Raw genomic sequence first — 16,687 nt, forward strand, 5'->3', positions numbered from 1 at the left:
CACCCCCACAGCGCTGCTTTACCACGTTATATCCGAATTCATGTTATATCGGGTCGCGTTATATCGGGGTAGAGGTGTATCTCCATTTATTTCTAGCATATTTGCTTTATTTCTTATGTGTTGGATGTAAAGCAAGGCAACATAACGGGTTCCCTTTAACATCAGTGTGTGTACACACACATACACACACAAAATTATAAGCATCTGCAAATATTTCCATTCCAAAAAGTATAATGATAAAGGGGTAAAACCTGACCTCTGCACTAAGCCACAGGCTTTCTACTGGGTACTGGGGAGACAAGTTTCTGACACACATTCACAGACTGCAGAACACCAGCAGGGCTGCTCAGTGACTACTAATGTAATCAGAGGACTGCAATGGCATTCTGTCTGTCCATCTAAGGTACTTATCACTATGTCATACAAGAACTTCCAGCCCACAACCCTTTTCTCCAGTTTTATTCAGTGAATTCACATAGTGGTGGGGCAACTGGGCATACTAGTCCTGCTTCTCCACCAGCCTGTCTCTGCCAATAAAATCCCCTCTATAGTGGCACAGAGAAAGATGCCATGCAACAGAGTTCTGTAGGATGATGGAGAACAGCTATTCTTTGTGGTGACTCTCTAGGGCTGGTCAGAAAGCTCTCCAAGTTGTACATCTGTCATCCAATGAAACTAAAAGACAGCATGTTTAAAACAAACAAGAGGAAGTATTTCTTCACACAACACTCAGTCAACATGTGAAATTCATTGCTGGGGATGTTGTGAAGTATAACTGGATTAAAAAAAAGAGTTAAGTTCATGGAGGATAGGTGCATCAATGGCTATGACTCAAGATAGTCAAAGATGCAACCCCATGCTTCAGGCGTCCCTAAACCGCCAACTGCTGGAAGCTGGAACTGGACAACAGGATGGATCACTTGAAACTGCCTTGTTCTGTTCTTTCCCCGTGAAGCATCTGGCACTGGCTACTGTCAGAGACAGGACACTGGGCTAGATGAACCATTGGTCTGAACCAGTATGGCCGTTCTTATGTTCTTATCTATCCAAGACTGTTCAGAAACTAGTGCACATATACCAATGGACAGTAAAAGACTTGGCCAGTTCAGATTAAGAGAAAATAGTAGTAAGTAGTGGCAAACAGCGCCCCTGAATGTCCCCTCTAGCTATAGAAATGAATAAAGGTTTATGGATAAATGAAATTGCAACTAAAAATGCAAATTCAGAGAAAAACAGTACCAAATTATAACTATATTTTGAAATATGGTCTCTGAAGTTAATAGAAAAAAAATCTGTGTGCCCACTTTGCCAAGAGACTGTTAACCATGTTTAATAGGAGAATATCTAACCCGCAATATCATTACAAAAAACATGCTATCCTAATGTTTGCATATTTTTAATAGTGTACAATGATAAATGTGTGTACATGCTGTATATATATTTGCCTCCTGTATTTCGTGTAGATATCTTTGATAGCCACATAAATTTGCAGCACCATGCGATAAACAGGAGTCATGTAAATATGACTGCTTAACCTGCCCTCTGAACCCTAATCCATCATAGAATATCAGGGTTGAAAGGGACCTCAGGAGGTCATCTAGTCCAACCCCCTGCTCAAAGCAGGACCAATTCCCAACTAAATCATCCCAGCCAGGGCTTTGTCAAGCCTGACCTTAAAAACCTCTAAGGAAGGAGATTCCACCACCTCCCTAGGTAACCCAATCCAGTGCTTCACCACCCTCCTAGTGAAAAAGTTTTTTCCTAATATCCAACCTAAACCTCCCCAACTGCAACTTGAGACCCCTTGTTCTGTCATCTGGTACCACTGAGAACAGTCTAGATCCATCCTCTTGGGAACCCCCTTTAAGGTAGTTGAAAGCAGCTATCAAATCCCCCCTCATTCTTCTCTGCTGCAGACTAAACAATCCCAGTTCCCTCAGCCTCTCCTCATAAGTCATGTGCTCCAGGCCCCTAATCAGTTTTGTTGCCCTCCGCTGGACTCTTTCCAATTTTTCTACATCCTTCTTGTAGAGTGGGGCCCAAAACTGGACACAATACTCCAGATGAGGCCTCACCAATGTCGAATAGAGTGGAATGATCACGCCCCTCGATCTGCTGGCAATGCCCCTACTTATACAGCCCAGAATGCCATTAGCTTTCTTGGCAACAAGGGCACACTGTTGACTCATATCCAGCTTCTCGTCCACTGTAACCCCTAAGTCCTTTTCTGCAGAACTGCTTCCTAGCCATTCGGCCCCTAGTCTGTAACAGTGCATAGGATTCTTCCGTCCTAAGTGCAGGACTCTGCACTTGTCATTGCTGAACCTCATCAGGTTTCTTTTGGCCCAATCCTCTAATTTGTCTAGGTCCCTCTGTATCCTGTCCCTACCCTCCAGCATATCTACCACTCCTCCCAGTTTAGTGTCATCTGCAAACTTGCTGAGAGTGCAGTCCACGCCATCCTCCAGATCATTAATGAAGATATTGAACAAAACTGGCCCCAGGACCGACCCCTGGGGCACTCTGCTTGATACTGACTGCCAACTAGACATGGAGCCATTGATCACTACCCATTGAGCCCAACGATCTAGCCAGCTTTCTATCCACCTTATAGTCCATTCATCCAGCCCATACTTCTTTAACTTGCTGGCAAGAATACTGTGGGAGACTGTATCAAAAGCTTTGCTAAAGTCAAGGAATAACACATCCACTGCTTTCCCCTCATCCACAGACCCAGTTATCTCCTCATAGAAGGCAATTAGGTTAGTCAGGCATGACTTGCCCCTGGTGAATCCATGCTGACTGCTCCTGATCACTTTCCTCTCCTCTAAGTGCTTCAGAATTGATTCCTTGAGGACCTGCTCCATGATTTTTCCAGGGACTGAGGTGAGGCTGTAGTTCCCCGGATCCTCCTTCTTCCCTTTTTTAAAGATGGGCACTACATTAGCGTTTTTCCAGTCATCCGGGATCTCCCTAGATCGCCATGAGTTTTCAAAGATAATGGCCAATGGATCTGCAATCATATCCGCCAACTCCTTAAGCACCCTCAGAGGCAGCGCATCCGGCCCCATGGACTTGTGCTCATCCAGTTTTTCTAAATAGTCCCGAACCACTTCTTTCTCCACAGAGGGCTGGTCACCTTCTCCCCATACTGTGCTGCCCAGTGCAGCAATCTGGGAGCTGACATTGTTCGTGAAGACAGAGGCAAAAAAAATCATTGAGTACATTAGCTTTTTCCACATCCTCTGTTACTAGGTTGCCTCCCTCATTCAGTAAGGGGCCCACACTTTCCGTGACCTTCTTCTTCTTGCTAACATACCTGAAGAAACCCTTCTTGTTACTCTTAACATCTCTTGCTAGCTGCAACTCCAAGTGTGATTTGGCCTTCCTGATTTCACTCCTGCATGCCTGAGCAATATTTTTATACTCCTCCCTGGTTATTTGTCCAATCTTCCACTTCTTGTAAGCTTCTTTTTTGCGTTTAAGGTCAGCAAGGATTTCACTGTTAAGCCAAGTTGGCCGCCTGCCATATTTACTGTTCTTTCTACACATTGGGATGGTTTGTTCCTGCAACCTCAATAAGCATTCTTTATAATACAGCCAGGGCCGGCGCAACCCATTAGGCGACCTAGGCAGTCGCCTAGGGTGCTGCGATTTGGGGGGTGGCGACCGCAGCGGTTTTTCGGCAGCAGGACCTTCCGCCACCTCTGTGGGGGGACGGCATTTCGGGGCGGGACCTTCCGCCGCCTAGGGCGGTGGAAAAGCTGGCAGCACTCCTGAATACAGCCAGCTCTCCTAGACTCCTTCCCCCCCCCCCCCATGTTATTCTCCCAGGGGATCCTGTCCATCAGTTCCCTGAAGGCGTCAAAGTCTACTTTTCTGAAGTTCAGGTCCATATTTTGCTGCTCTCTTCTTCCTCGTGTTAGGATCCTGAACTCGACCATCTCATGGTCACTGCCTCCCAGGTTCCCATCCACTTTTGCTTCCCCTACTAATTCTTCCCTGTTTGTGAGCAGCGGGTCGAGAAGAGCTCTGCCCCTAATTGGTTCCTCCAGCACTTGCACCAGAAAATTGTCCCCTACACTTTCCAAAAACTTCCAGGATTGTCTGTGCACTGCTGTATTGCTCTCCAGTAGATATCAAGGTGATTGAAGTCCCCCATGAGAACCAGAGCCTGTGATCTAGTAACTTCTGTTAGTTGCCGGAAGAAAGCCTGGTCCACCTCAACCCCCTGGTCTGGTGGTCTATAGCCGATTCCCACCACGACATCACCCTTGTTGCTCACACTTCTAAACTTAATCCAGAGACTCTCAGGTTTTTCTGCAGTTTCATACGGGACCTCTGAGCAGTCATACTGCTCTCTTACATGCAATGCAACTCCCCCACCTTTTTTTGCCCTGCCTGTCCTTCCTGAACAGTTTATACCCATCCATGACAGTACTCCAGTCATGTGAGTTATCCCACCAAGTCTCTGTTATTCCAATCACATCATAATTCTTTGACTGTGCCAGGACTTTCAGTTCTCCCAGCTTTGTTGTTTTTAGGGCTTTGCTTCAAACAGAAAAAATGTTCACGCACTTAGAGAATTTCGGATGTGTGCACTATATAAATAAAATAAGTTTGCAAGCATGAGACTATAAAAAAATAATACAAATAAATATTGTCATAAGGACACTAGATTAAGAACTAGACTAAGATCACCAGCACAGTGCACCCAAGAGCCAAAATACAACCATAACTTCCAATGACTATTAAACTAAATGGAAGAGGCAACCTATTTCAATACAGAAATAAAACCTCCTCTGACCGCATACCCCTAGTTGTCACCTGCCACCCAACGCTGGAACCCATACAGGGTAGCATTAAACAAATACAACTCCATCCTGAAATATCCTTTCCTGAACCCTTCTTCTGCCCTTTGAACAACCGCCTAACTGCTCCAAGTTCATCATCAGAAGGAAGTTGCCCACAGACCAGGACAAACCAACTCAAAGTGGCACCAGACCCTGCCAGAACAACAGATACAAAATCTGCAGACATATCTCCACTAGGGATGTAAAATATTAAAATGGTTAACCGGTAAGCATTAGTCTTACCATTAACCCACCCTAACCATTAACCCCCAGCCCTGGGCTAGCTGGAGCAGCCCCAGCCCCAGGCCAGTCCCCCGGACCACAGCAGCCCCAGCCCCAGGCCAGCCGACCCTAGCCCCAGCCCCATAGGCTGGCCGGAGCGGCCCCAGCCCCGCAGGCCAGGTCGGCCCGCCGTCCAGAGCAGACCCTGACCCCAGCCCAGAGCAGCCCCAGCCTCACAGACCAGCCCCAGCCCCTTTCCCTTTAATCAGTTAAACGATAACTGTTTAAACAATATTTACAACCCTAATCTCCACTGCTACAATGATCAACACTCCCTACATCTTTCAAAATCCGTGGGTCCTACACATGCCTATCACAACATATGGTATACCTCATCCAGTGCACTAAATGCCCCAACAGCAACTATGTTGGTGAAAGCAGACAATCACTATGCTCTCAAAATGAACTCACACATGAAAATGATAAAAAACAAAAACACCACATCACCCGTTAGTGAACACTTTTCATAAAGCAATCACTCTATATTGGACGGTAGTAGAAAGAGAGAGCCTGAAACATGAGGCCTGAGGCCCGAACTAAAATAGTGTCAAGCCTTGTAGATATAAAGCAAAGTTAGCAAAACTCAGGTTGTGAGTAGAAGTCAGGCCCTGTTACAAAAGATGCCTGCTTTCAAGTTCACAGAACTTGGCAAGAACTGGGATGGCATTGCAAAAAAACTACCACATTCCTAAGAAGTGTTAGGCACAGAACACTCACACAAACACATTCCAGAAGGGTGGTACTATGACAGATTTTTTTTACCAATTTGCCTGAGGCATCAGGTGATTAGGCGGAGGCCACAGGATTTTTAGGGAGGAGATGACGAAACACATTAAGTGTAAGTTTTAAAGCTTTAGTAATAAAATAATAAAACAACAGCGGAGAGTGATGGGTACTTTTTATGTTACTTAGAGGAAGGAAGAAAGCATTAGTGCCCCAAGCCCTAACCCACTTTTATACTTATACACACTTTACCCGAGGCTGGCCAAGCCTGGGTGTAAGGTAAGAAGAAGAGGGGGAAGGGTGGATGGGAGTTTTGTTTTGGGCCCAGGCGGTTTGAGGTTTGCTGCTGATTTTTGAATTGCTTTAGCTTTTAGGAGGGTTTTTAAGTTTAGGGGTGTTTTGGGGGTGTTTTGTTTTTTGTGGCTTTTTGTGGGGGTTTTTAACTTTTTTAAAACACACTGGCTAGACTTTGTTGGGGTTTTTTTGGGGGGGGGGTTGTGCTGGCCTTTTGTGACAGTACCAGAACACCCCGATACAAGGTTATAGTGTAAAAAAACACTCCCCGAAGATGATACAAGGATACACTAAACCCCTCTTAAAAATAAGGTTACGATGACAGGGTGATGGTTGAACCAACATGTACAAGGTAAAGGGTGGTAACTAACCACCTAAATACATCAAGGGGCAATATGTAACTTGTTTGTATTGGTGTACAAAAGAAGCGTCACAGAGAGTGTGTCTTTGGCCAGCCAAGAAGAGAATGGAAAGTCCCACCATTCACTGAGCTGCATTCAGTGCAACAGGCCAGCATGTGCTACTATAACTGTAAACTCTGATCTGGGGAACTAGGACCATGCTTCGTTGACAGTAAACCTGCCCAGGTGCCTTCGCTACTAAACCAAAGTCTTGTGGTCTGATTGAGAAGTTCAATCAGAGTCTTCTGTATGGGTTATCTGGCCAGAGCCAGTGCAGCACACAGAGAGAACACACACGCAGCTAAAGACTTACTACACTGACCTATCAGTCCTCATCCTCAAAGGAAACCTGCACAACACTTTCAAAAGATGAGCCTGGAAGTTTAAATTTATAACTTTGCTACATACCAAAAATCATGGACTGAATAGAGAGACTGGATTCGTGGCTTATTACAACAACCCATTAGAACTAGCCCCAGCTATTTCCACCGACACTTTCCTTTCTTCCTATGACTGGAGGGGTGTTAAAAGGCCACGGCACCTTGAATGGTCCCTTGAAATATGTGTTAACTATTTATGCTAAACAATCTGTTCCATCTTGTATTTAGCCTGAGGAAGGCTATGTCTACACTACCACTAATGTTGGTATAACTTATGTTGCTTGTAACAGAGTGCTAGGCAAGAACAGCTGGGCCCGCACTCTGGTCATGGCAACTCCACTCAAACAATGCAGAATAGAGCTGGTTAAACAGAGCTGTGCCTAATTGGTTGAGGAAGTAGAGCTGGAAGGTTAATTAAGCCATTAAGCAGAGGCTATAAATAGGCACAAGAAGGAAGTAGAAGAGCGGGAAAGCAGATAGCAGGAGAAGGAGAGAATTTGCTCTCCCCTGCTTGTTGCAGGAGCTGGGGACTCCCTAGGATGGTTGGAGCAGAGCCGTATATGGTATGATGGGGTGGGAACCCACGTTGTAAACAAACTACTCAAGGTGTTTGACCAGCACAAAGGTCTCTGAGCGGTTTGTGGACCAGAGCAGAGGCAGGAGCCAGGGGACCCTGTTACATTGCTCAGGGATGTGAATAAACCACCCCTCTGAGCAACATAAGCTTCACTGACAGAAGCACCAGTGTGGTCAGCATTATGTCGGCGGGAGAATGTCTCCCACCGACACAGCTGCTGCTGTTCATTGACGGTGGATTAATTAAGTCGACGGGAGAGCTCTCCCGTCGTCTTAGAGCGGCTACACTAGATAGTTCCCAGCAGCGCAGCTACATCAGTGCAGCAGCACTGCTGAAAGATCTCTAGTATAGCCATAGCCTAAGGCTATGTCGACACTAGCACTTTTGTCAGTAAAACTTTTGTTGGTCGGGGCATGGGGGAAAAAAAACCACACACACACACACACACACACACACACACACACACACACCCCTGAGCGACATAAATTTCTCCGACAGAAGCGCCGGTGTGGACAGTACTATGTCAATAGGAGAGCTTCTCTCACCAACATAGCTACCGCCGCTCGTTGGGGGTGGATTAATTATGCCAATGGGAGAGCTCTCTCCCGTCAGCATAGAGCAGCTACACGGGACACCTTACAGTGGCGCAGCTGCAGCAGTATAGCTGTGATGCTTAAGGTCTGTAGTGTAGACATAACCTAAGTTTCCCAGACCTGAAGAAGAGCTCTGTGTAAATTTCAAAGCTTGTCTCTCTCACCATCAGAAGTTGGTCCAATAAAAGATATTACCTCACCCACCTTGTCTCTCTAATATCCTGGGACTGACAGTTATAACAACACTGCATACAAACTAAATGGAAGTAATTTTACAGCAATTTGAAAGTATAGCATAAATATCCAGTTTAAAATATTTCTTTGTTCCCAAAAATTAGCCTTAAAATTAAACTAAACACCCATTTTAAAAAATTGTGTACCTTTTCTAATGCAGATTAACTCATGTACGCCACAGGTTCGTTCTCCACCTATTTGGGAAACATTAGAAAATAGTAAATAGATATTATGAAATGTATTCTAATATTTAATGAGGTTTACAAACTGAAAAAAAGATGAAGGGGGAAAACCGAGTGTCATTTAATGAGGACATTACAAAAAAATAAAACAAGTTCCTTTTTTCAGAGGATATTATATGTAAATAGGAAATATGAACATTCAAATAGTTCTTTAGTATTACCATTCTACTAAACATGCAATTATTCATGCATTGGATTCAATGTATTAGACTGAATATTAAATTATCCCTAAACTTTTCATGTGGAATTTACACATTGAAATCTATGAGCTGAAGTCACCCCACACTTTTTCCTAACTATAAAACAAGTCCTCTAGTTCTGAAAAGTTGGTGAGCCAGTTGATCTGCAAACGAAGTTTCAGAAAGCCAAAGTTTTAGAACGTCATGTTGACATTCTGTTGCAATGTCTAATTGATAAGTTGTATAAAACAGGTTTCATCTCCTCAGGAAAAAACCCAGAGGTTATTTGTGTCATTCCCATCACTCCAGGTTTTATCAGCTTTTTCCATTTGGTGAGGGTTTTTTTTTTTTAAAACTTATGTTACTTTACAGTACTTACATGGGCATAACATATTTAAAAGCTTTCTGTTACTAGAAAAATTAGGCTGCAATTTCAGACTGTGAATGAAAACTAACTATTCTAAAATGTTCAAAGGGAAGCAATGAAAACATTGAAACTTGTCTAGTATCTAGAAACCTAAAGAAAAAGAATGGCATTAGTCATTGGTGATTAGAGAGAAAGGCTTGGTTACTGGGTGAACTAAACAGTCATTAAGTGTTTAAAAAAAGGAGATATATATATATATATATATATATATATATATATATATATATATATATATATATATATATATATATATATATATATATACACACACACACACACACACACACACACACACACACACCCCTCTACCTCAATATAACTCTGTCCTTGGGAGCCAAAAAATCTTACCGCGTTATAGGTGAAACCGTGTTATATTGAACTTGCTTTGATCCAACGGAGGGCGCAGCCCCGCCCCCCACAGAGCACTGCTTTACCGCATTATAGCCGAATTCATGTTATATCGGGTTGCGTTATATCGAGGTAGCAGTGTATACACACACACACACACACACACACACCTCATTTTAAACAATGTTTTTATTTAAGTTTGACATCATCCAAACTCAAACACTTAAACTCGGGGTAATACTAAGTTACAGGACACTTCTTAACCATATCTTAATGCCCATTAACAACAGACTGTATATTCATAATGAACTTCTTTCTGCCTCCAAAAGATAAGGAAATATACATACAATACATTAATCTCCCTCACATAATGCAAAACCTTAATTAGGCCCTCAACAAACATTTAGAGTTGACAGAAAGTACACAAGTTAAGTGTGTGGTGTGTTAAGTGTTTATGGGGGAAGAGTGCATGAGACTGTAATTAATGTTACCTTATAAGGGAAATTAATGTGTTGTACATAGTATAATTTCTTATATGTTGGAGACAAAATATTCCTTATGAAAATAGAGTCTGTTCCTGTCAGTGGACAGATATTGTGTAGACATTAAGGTATGGTAAAGATATATCCCATAACTAGGTATTTTCTTGAATTTTAGAGCTTGAGTTGAAGGGAGTTGAATGGCTAACCTCAAGCCATTTAAACAAAGTTTCTGTTTATGGAATTTCCCATCCTTTTAATACAGCAAATGTAGGAGAGATGTTTTGTTTAAATTTTTAAGGGGGGGCAAGGCCAAAGGGTGATACGGATGCCCCGACTTCCCCAATGGCATGGGGCTATGGAGGGAGTGGGAATGTTTGCGGTGGGGGGACGGGGAGACAGCAGGCATAGTGAGGAGAGGATTAACTGTGTGAAGAAAGGTGGGGGGAGGGAGGGGACAAAGAAGGCCCTTCTCTATGCTTCCAACTCCAATACAATAGCGCCCGCATTCTGGAAAGCAGGGTAGGAGATCTTGTCAAGTGCTGGATTTGCTCAACTGGGCAGAAAAAGTGTTCCTCATGTATGTCTACACAGCCTGGGCCAACAGGCCTGGACTAGCAGGGCTCACGCTAGAGCTAAAAATAGCTGCGTATACAGTGCTTTGAAGTAATGATTTGGGGTCTGTCGACCAGGGCTGGGAAGCTCACTTCCGTAGGCTGTGCAGACATACCCATAATCAGAGGTACAAAGCTTTAACAAGGCTGGAGAGATCTCAGAAGTAGATTCCCAGTTTTCTGGGGGATGGAAGGGTCAGGAAAAGTTCTCCATCAAAATATTATTCAGCCTTGTGAAAGGTGCACTGAGCTGGAAGCCAGAAGACCATGAGTTAAAATCTCATCTATTCCATTCACTCTAAAGACCTTATTATTGAGCAACATCTCATATCCCTATATTATGAGGGGGCAAAATATCGTCCATGCCTTTCACATATGAAATAACTGAGAGGTTGCACAAGGTCATGTCTAGCAGAGCTAGGACAGACACCAGGGTGAGAGTCTCTCCCCAGCTCTTGCCACTTTAGGCTGCTTCCCTGCCCTCTTGCCCAGCATAAAGAGCCTCTAAAAAGATCCAGTTCCATCCAGGAAATATTCATCTTGATGCAGGGACTGAAGGAGACAGCTGCAGGCCATCTTCCAAAGACCCCCTTCAAAGTCCTTGCATAGGGGCATGCCAGGGATAATATGGCTGTGTGTGGGAGGAGTACATCAAAAGTGGGGCTGAAACATGTAGCACTGCAGAGATTCAGGGCAGCACTACTGCCCATGGGCAGCCAAAGACAGGCTATTATAACTTAGATGCGACCCCCCTCTTGGCTTTAAAGCCACCTTAGTGCCTCTTCCTCCTGGCCTGTTGATTCTGTGCAATACCTCTCACTTCCTGTCTTTAATATACACAGCCTCATTGATTCTGCCCCTCAAAAAGCATTTGCCAAATCTATGTGCTTTGCTATGTTATCAGAAACCATGGTTCTAACCACAAGACTATGCACCTTTCAGAATTAGAAACAGAACCCAGCATTCCTTACTCCCAGTCCCCGCGCTACTCTAACCAGAAGACCATTATCCCCTCCCAGGTGGGAATAGAATCCAAGAATCCTGATTCCTAGCATTATATTACTGTCTAGCAAATAACCAACCCACTGGTTAAGTGCCACTTCTCCTTTTGGGGACATCTCTTCAACAAATAAAGTAGTAGCCATCTTTACTGAGGCCATGAGTAATTTCATACCCAATAGGTAGCTTCAGTCCCACTGTAAATTATGGGAAATGGTGGCCATTTTTAACAGTGGAAAATTGTGAATGTGATGGGAAAGACTAGTACAATGGTTAGAACTTTGCTTAATTACAATCTATTTGTATTAAATGCATTCAAGGAATGCTGGCAATAACTGTTAACTGTATAGAAAGTGTGAATGATGATAAAACAACCATTTGTTACCAAAAGGATATGAAGAAAAGTCAAACACTAAAAATGTTTTAAAGTCCCATTTAATTTTAACTCAAAGTAAAAGATTTAGTTTGAAATACTTCTGAAAATTCAGTCTTTACTCAGACTCTGAGCTTGAAGTTTGGGGAAGATGCAATGTATTTTTCATGCAAATCAAAGAATGAATCTTCCCAAATTAAAAAAATGGAACCCAATCTTAATTTAGAGGTGATACCGCTCCTCTGTAAAAAGGTATCTAGCTCATCAATCTTCAGTCTCAACAGGGTAATTTATTACATGGTCATTTCTCATTTTAAGTGTAGTATATGTGAAAGCTTCTAATCAATACGCTAAAACAATTATTGTTAATGATTCCTTCATTGGCATATAAATTTATCTGACTCGACATGAATGAAGATGAAAGAAATGGTAGGATACAAAGGATCAAATAGATCAAAGCAATAAAACCAGGTAACTCTTTCATACTAAAATGCAAAAACTGTTAAGAATTGTTAAGTAGCAAATTAGAAAGAGCCATGCTCATCTTAAAGTGCAGAAAATCTATTTCTTCTGATTCATCAAGCCCAAATGTGCCATTGACTGAAACTTCATCTACTGAATGGGAAAGATAGAATATTGATGAGTTTGATGATCCTGCAAGTAAGTTTTTTTCACGGTCATCACCGTTATCAAAATGTAGCTAGAATGATCATTTAAGTCCCTGTTCAACGTTTTCCAGCAGCTTTTCAACATCAGCTTCGTTTAGGAACAGTATTTTTGTCCTGGACACACAAAAAACTGATGAAGAATAATGAGAGATTTGGCTGTTTTTATGGCATAAAGGCTCAAACCTGAACTCGTTAAGATAGTCATAACCATTTATGACAGGTTTCAGAGTAGCAGCCGTGTTAGTCTGTATCTGCAAAAAGAACAGGAGTACTTGTGGCACCTTAGAGACTAACAAATTTATTAGAGCATAAGCTTTCGTGGGCTACTGCCCACTTCTTCGGATGCACCTTCAATGGAGTACAAATAAGACATTTAAAGAGAGGCGGAAATACTTTTCCCTAGATACACTCCTCCATATAGATTTCAACTTACTAGTGAAGAAAGAAAGTTATGGAAAGAGCTAAAAGAATCAACACTGACATTAGATGGTTGGTTGAAAATGAGAAGTCACTCAATTACTACAAACATCTAGTCAAGGAAATGTATTCTTGTTTAATGCTATTGATTCTACACATGAAAATAAAAAAACAGAATACTGTGTCCAAATTACTGAAAATCTCATCCAGAAAAAAAGTTAAACAAAGAGGTCTTCACCAATTTTCAGAAAATGAAAATAAATTGAAAAAGATGAGAGCTGAAATCATGCTGAAGCAACATACTGATATTCAACACACTACTTGATGCTTGTTGAGAATGAAGTATCAACTAACACAGTTCAAAAGCATTAGTGTAAAAACCACCATCACTCGCCTGGTTGACTGGATGAAACTGGAGGACTGATGTCCCAACTTCTCAATTTAATTGAGCAGAACTGAGGAAAACTGTCTATACAGCCAACTACCGTAAGTATGCTGAAATCGGCACTTAGCACAAGGAGGACAAAACATATTTTATACAAGAAACTCTAGAAAGCCACTAAATCTATTTTTTAAAATGAAGAATCTACAGGGACTTCATAGATGTGAGGGAGAGACCTCAATATTGATGCAAAATTATATTAATAAAACTATTTTTTTGTTAGGTTATTACAAGTTTGTCTGCGTCTTTACTGAATATTAAGATACAGCTACAAATGTATTATAACCAGAATGCTTGAAAATACAAAAATATCTGTGGTATATTTAAGTTAATTATGTTATTAAGAATTTCAGGCTGGCTAAAGAAATTGCGAGAAGGTTCTGCTTTCTGTCTCCCAAGAACAAGCAAATCGCCTCAGAAGATTATCGTACCTTAGCCATAAAACCATGAGCGTTATACAAACTAAGAAAAGCTGCATTTTAAACATTACCTTGCTTTAACTTTTATACTATTTTCTTTTGTTCAATGTTTAAAGGATATATTGGTTATTGAAATTTATGCTTTTTACAAAATACACTGGTCTACAATTTGAGACGTCGTCTGCTTCAGAGATAAAATATGCTATTTATTATGTATTTTGATGTGCTGAATTCAAATATGACAATTAAAACAACTGATTGGCTACTGTTTCTAAGATATTTAAGTTTTTACATTTTATGTCTATGTATATTGTGTAGATAGTAGAGTTTTAATCATAAATTGTAAACCTAGGTCTTTTCATGTGTTTATGGTTGCTTTACATGATAATATTTCACCTGTCCTGTTTATGTAACACTTTAAAAATCAGCAAAAGGGTTATATAAATAAAATTTATTATGAAACAAAAGGCAAACAACTATTATGTACATAGTTTAGTCCTATTCAGTGTCTACTCGGCGCTTCTTGGCTGGTCTCTTGTATTCATTAAATGGAGCATCTCTTGTCACTGTCCAGCAATAGTCTGTAAGCATTGATGGGCTCCATTTGCCCTGATAGCGTTTCTCCATTGTTGCAATGTCCTGGTGAAATCGCTCGCCGTGCTCGTCGCTCACTGCTTCGCAGTTCGGTGGGAAAAAAATCTAGATGAGAGTGCAAAAAAATTTATCTTTAGTGACATGTTGCAACCAAGGCTTTTGTATGCCTTGAGGAGGTTTTCCACCAAACAACCTGTAGTTGTCTGCCTTGTTGTTTCTGAGAAAATTTATTGCCACTAACTGGAAGGCTTTCCATGCCATCTTTTCCTTGCCACGCAGTGCATGGTCAAATGCATCATCTCGAAGAAGTTCACGAATCTGAGGACCAACAAAGACACCTTCCTTTATCTTAGCTTGACTTAACCTTGGAAATTTTCCACAGAGGTACTTGAAAGCTGCTTGTGTTTTGTCAATGGCCTTGACAAAGTTCTTCATCAGACTCAGCTTGATTTGTAAGGGTGGTAACAAAATCTTCCTTGATTCAACAAGTGGGGATGCTGAACACTTTTCCTCGCAGGCTCCAATGACTGTGGGAGTGGCCAATCTTTCTTGATGTAGTGGGAATCTCTTGCACTACTATCCCAGTCGCAGAGAAAACAGCAGTACTTTGTGTATCCAGTCTGCAGACGAAGCAAGAGAGCAACAACCTTCAAATCGCCACAAAGCTGCCCCTGATGTTGGTCATAGTTTATGCACCTCAAAAATTGTTTCATGTTATCATAGGTTTCCTTCATATGGACTGCATGACCAACTGGAATTGATGGCAAAACATTGCCATTATGCAGTAAAAAGGCTTTAAGACTCGTCTTGGATGAATCAATGAACAGTCTCCACTCATCTGGATCGTGAACGATGTTGAGGGCTGCCATCACACCATCGATGTTGTTGCAGGCTACAAGATCACCTTCCATGAAGAAGAAAGGGACAAGATCCTTTTGACAGTCACGGAACATGGAAACCCTAACATCACCTGCCAGGAGATTCCACTGCTGTAGTCTGGAGCCCAACAGCTCTGCCTTACTCTTGGGTAGTTCCAAATCCCTGACAAGGTCATTCAGTTCACCTTGTGTTATGAGGTGTGGTTCAGAGGAGGAGGATGGGAGAAAATGTGGGTTCTGTGACATTGATGGTTCAGGACCAGAAGTTTCATCCTCTTCCTCGTCTGACTCAAGTGAGAATGATTCTGGTGCATCAGGAACCGGCAGTCCTTCTCCGTGGGGTACTGGGAGTATAGCTGATGGACTGTGCATTATCCGAACATTCCACTTTTTCTTCTTTGACACACCTTTCCCAACTGGAGGCACCATGCAGAAGTAGCAATTGCTGGTATGATCTGTTGGCTCTCTCCAAATCATTGGCACTGCAAAAGGCATAGATTTCCTTTTCCTGTTCAACCGCTGGTGAAGATTTGTTGCACAAGTGTTGCAGCATATGTGTGGCGCCCACCTCTTGTCCTGATCTCCAATTTTGCAGCCAAAATAAAGGTGATAGGCTTTCTTAACTATAGTGGTTATACTGCGCTTGTGTGATGCAAAAGTCACTTCACCACAAACATAGCAGAAGTTATCTGCACTGTTCACACTAGAACGAGGCATCTCTGCTCACTTTGGCTAAACAGAAATGTGTCCCTTTGCAAAATCAAGCACTGACAAATAAGAGAGCACGACACTGTATGATTTCTAGAGCTGATATAGGCCAATTTGTTCAGCAGAGTGATGTAAGCTTCGTTATGATTGCATCATCCATGACTTCTAGGAATAACATGATGCAATTCATATCATGTATGATGCAATACCAGCTTCAGATTGCATCATTCATTGTTTTGCCTAAAAAGCAAGTACTGTCCAAACCCAGTCATAGATTTATTCATAGATCCAGTCAAAGATGTATTTTAGTCATTTCTGGTTTAAACTGAGATCCCTTCCCTTTATAAAAAGAAGAACAGGAGGACTTGTGGCACCTTAGAGACTAACAAATTTATTAGAGCATAAGCTTTCGTGGACTACAGCCCACTTCTTCGGATGCATAGAGAATGGAACATATATTGAGGAGATATATATACACACATACAGAGAGCATAAACAGGTGGGAGTTGTCTTACCACCTCTGAGAGGCCAATTAATTAAGAGAAAAAAAACTTTTGAAGTGA

The 16,687-nt window shown here is 42.0% G+C and overlaps 1 protein-coding gene across 8 annotated transcripts in view; it reads right to left on the reverse strand.

The window, feature by feature from the left end:
- Positions 1-16,687, reverse strand: part of SYT14 (synaptotagmin 14) — a 210,480-nt gene that overhangs the window by 171,463 nt on the left and 22,330 nt on the right. For 7 of the 8 annotated variants that reach the window (XM_065589530.1, XM_065589531.1, XM_042855127.2 and 4 more), the window contains exon 2: positions 8,484-8,531. The exons of the other annotated variant lie outside the window; for it this stretch is intronic. Coding sequence is in view for 4 of the 7 variants with exons in the window: in XM_065589531.1 (XP_065445603.1) it covers positions 8,484-8,531 (48 nt within the window). In the remaining 3 variants the exon portion in view is untranslated. The remainder of the gene's footprint in view (positions 1-8,483; positions 8,532-16,687) is intronic. 8 annotated transcript variants of the gene reach the window in all.

This window comes from Chrysemys picta, chromosome 3, assembly GCF_011386835.1.
Source record: "Chrysemys picta bellii isolate R12L10 chromosome 3, ASM1138683v2, whole genome shotgun sequence".
Lineage (NCBI taxonomy): Eukaryota > Metazoa > Chordata > Testudines > Emydidae > Chrysemys > Chrysemys picta.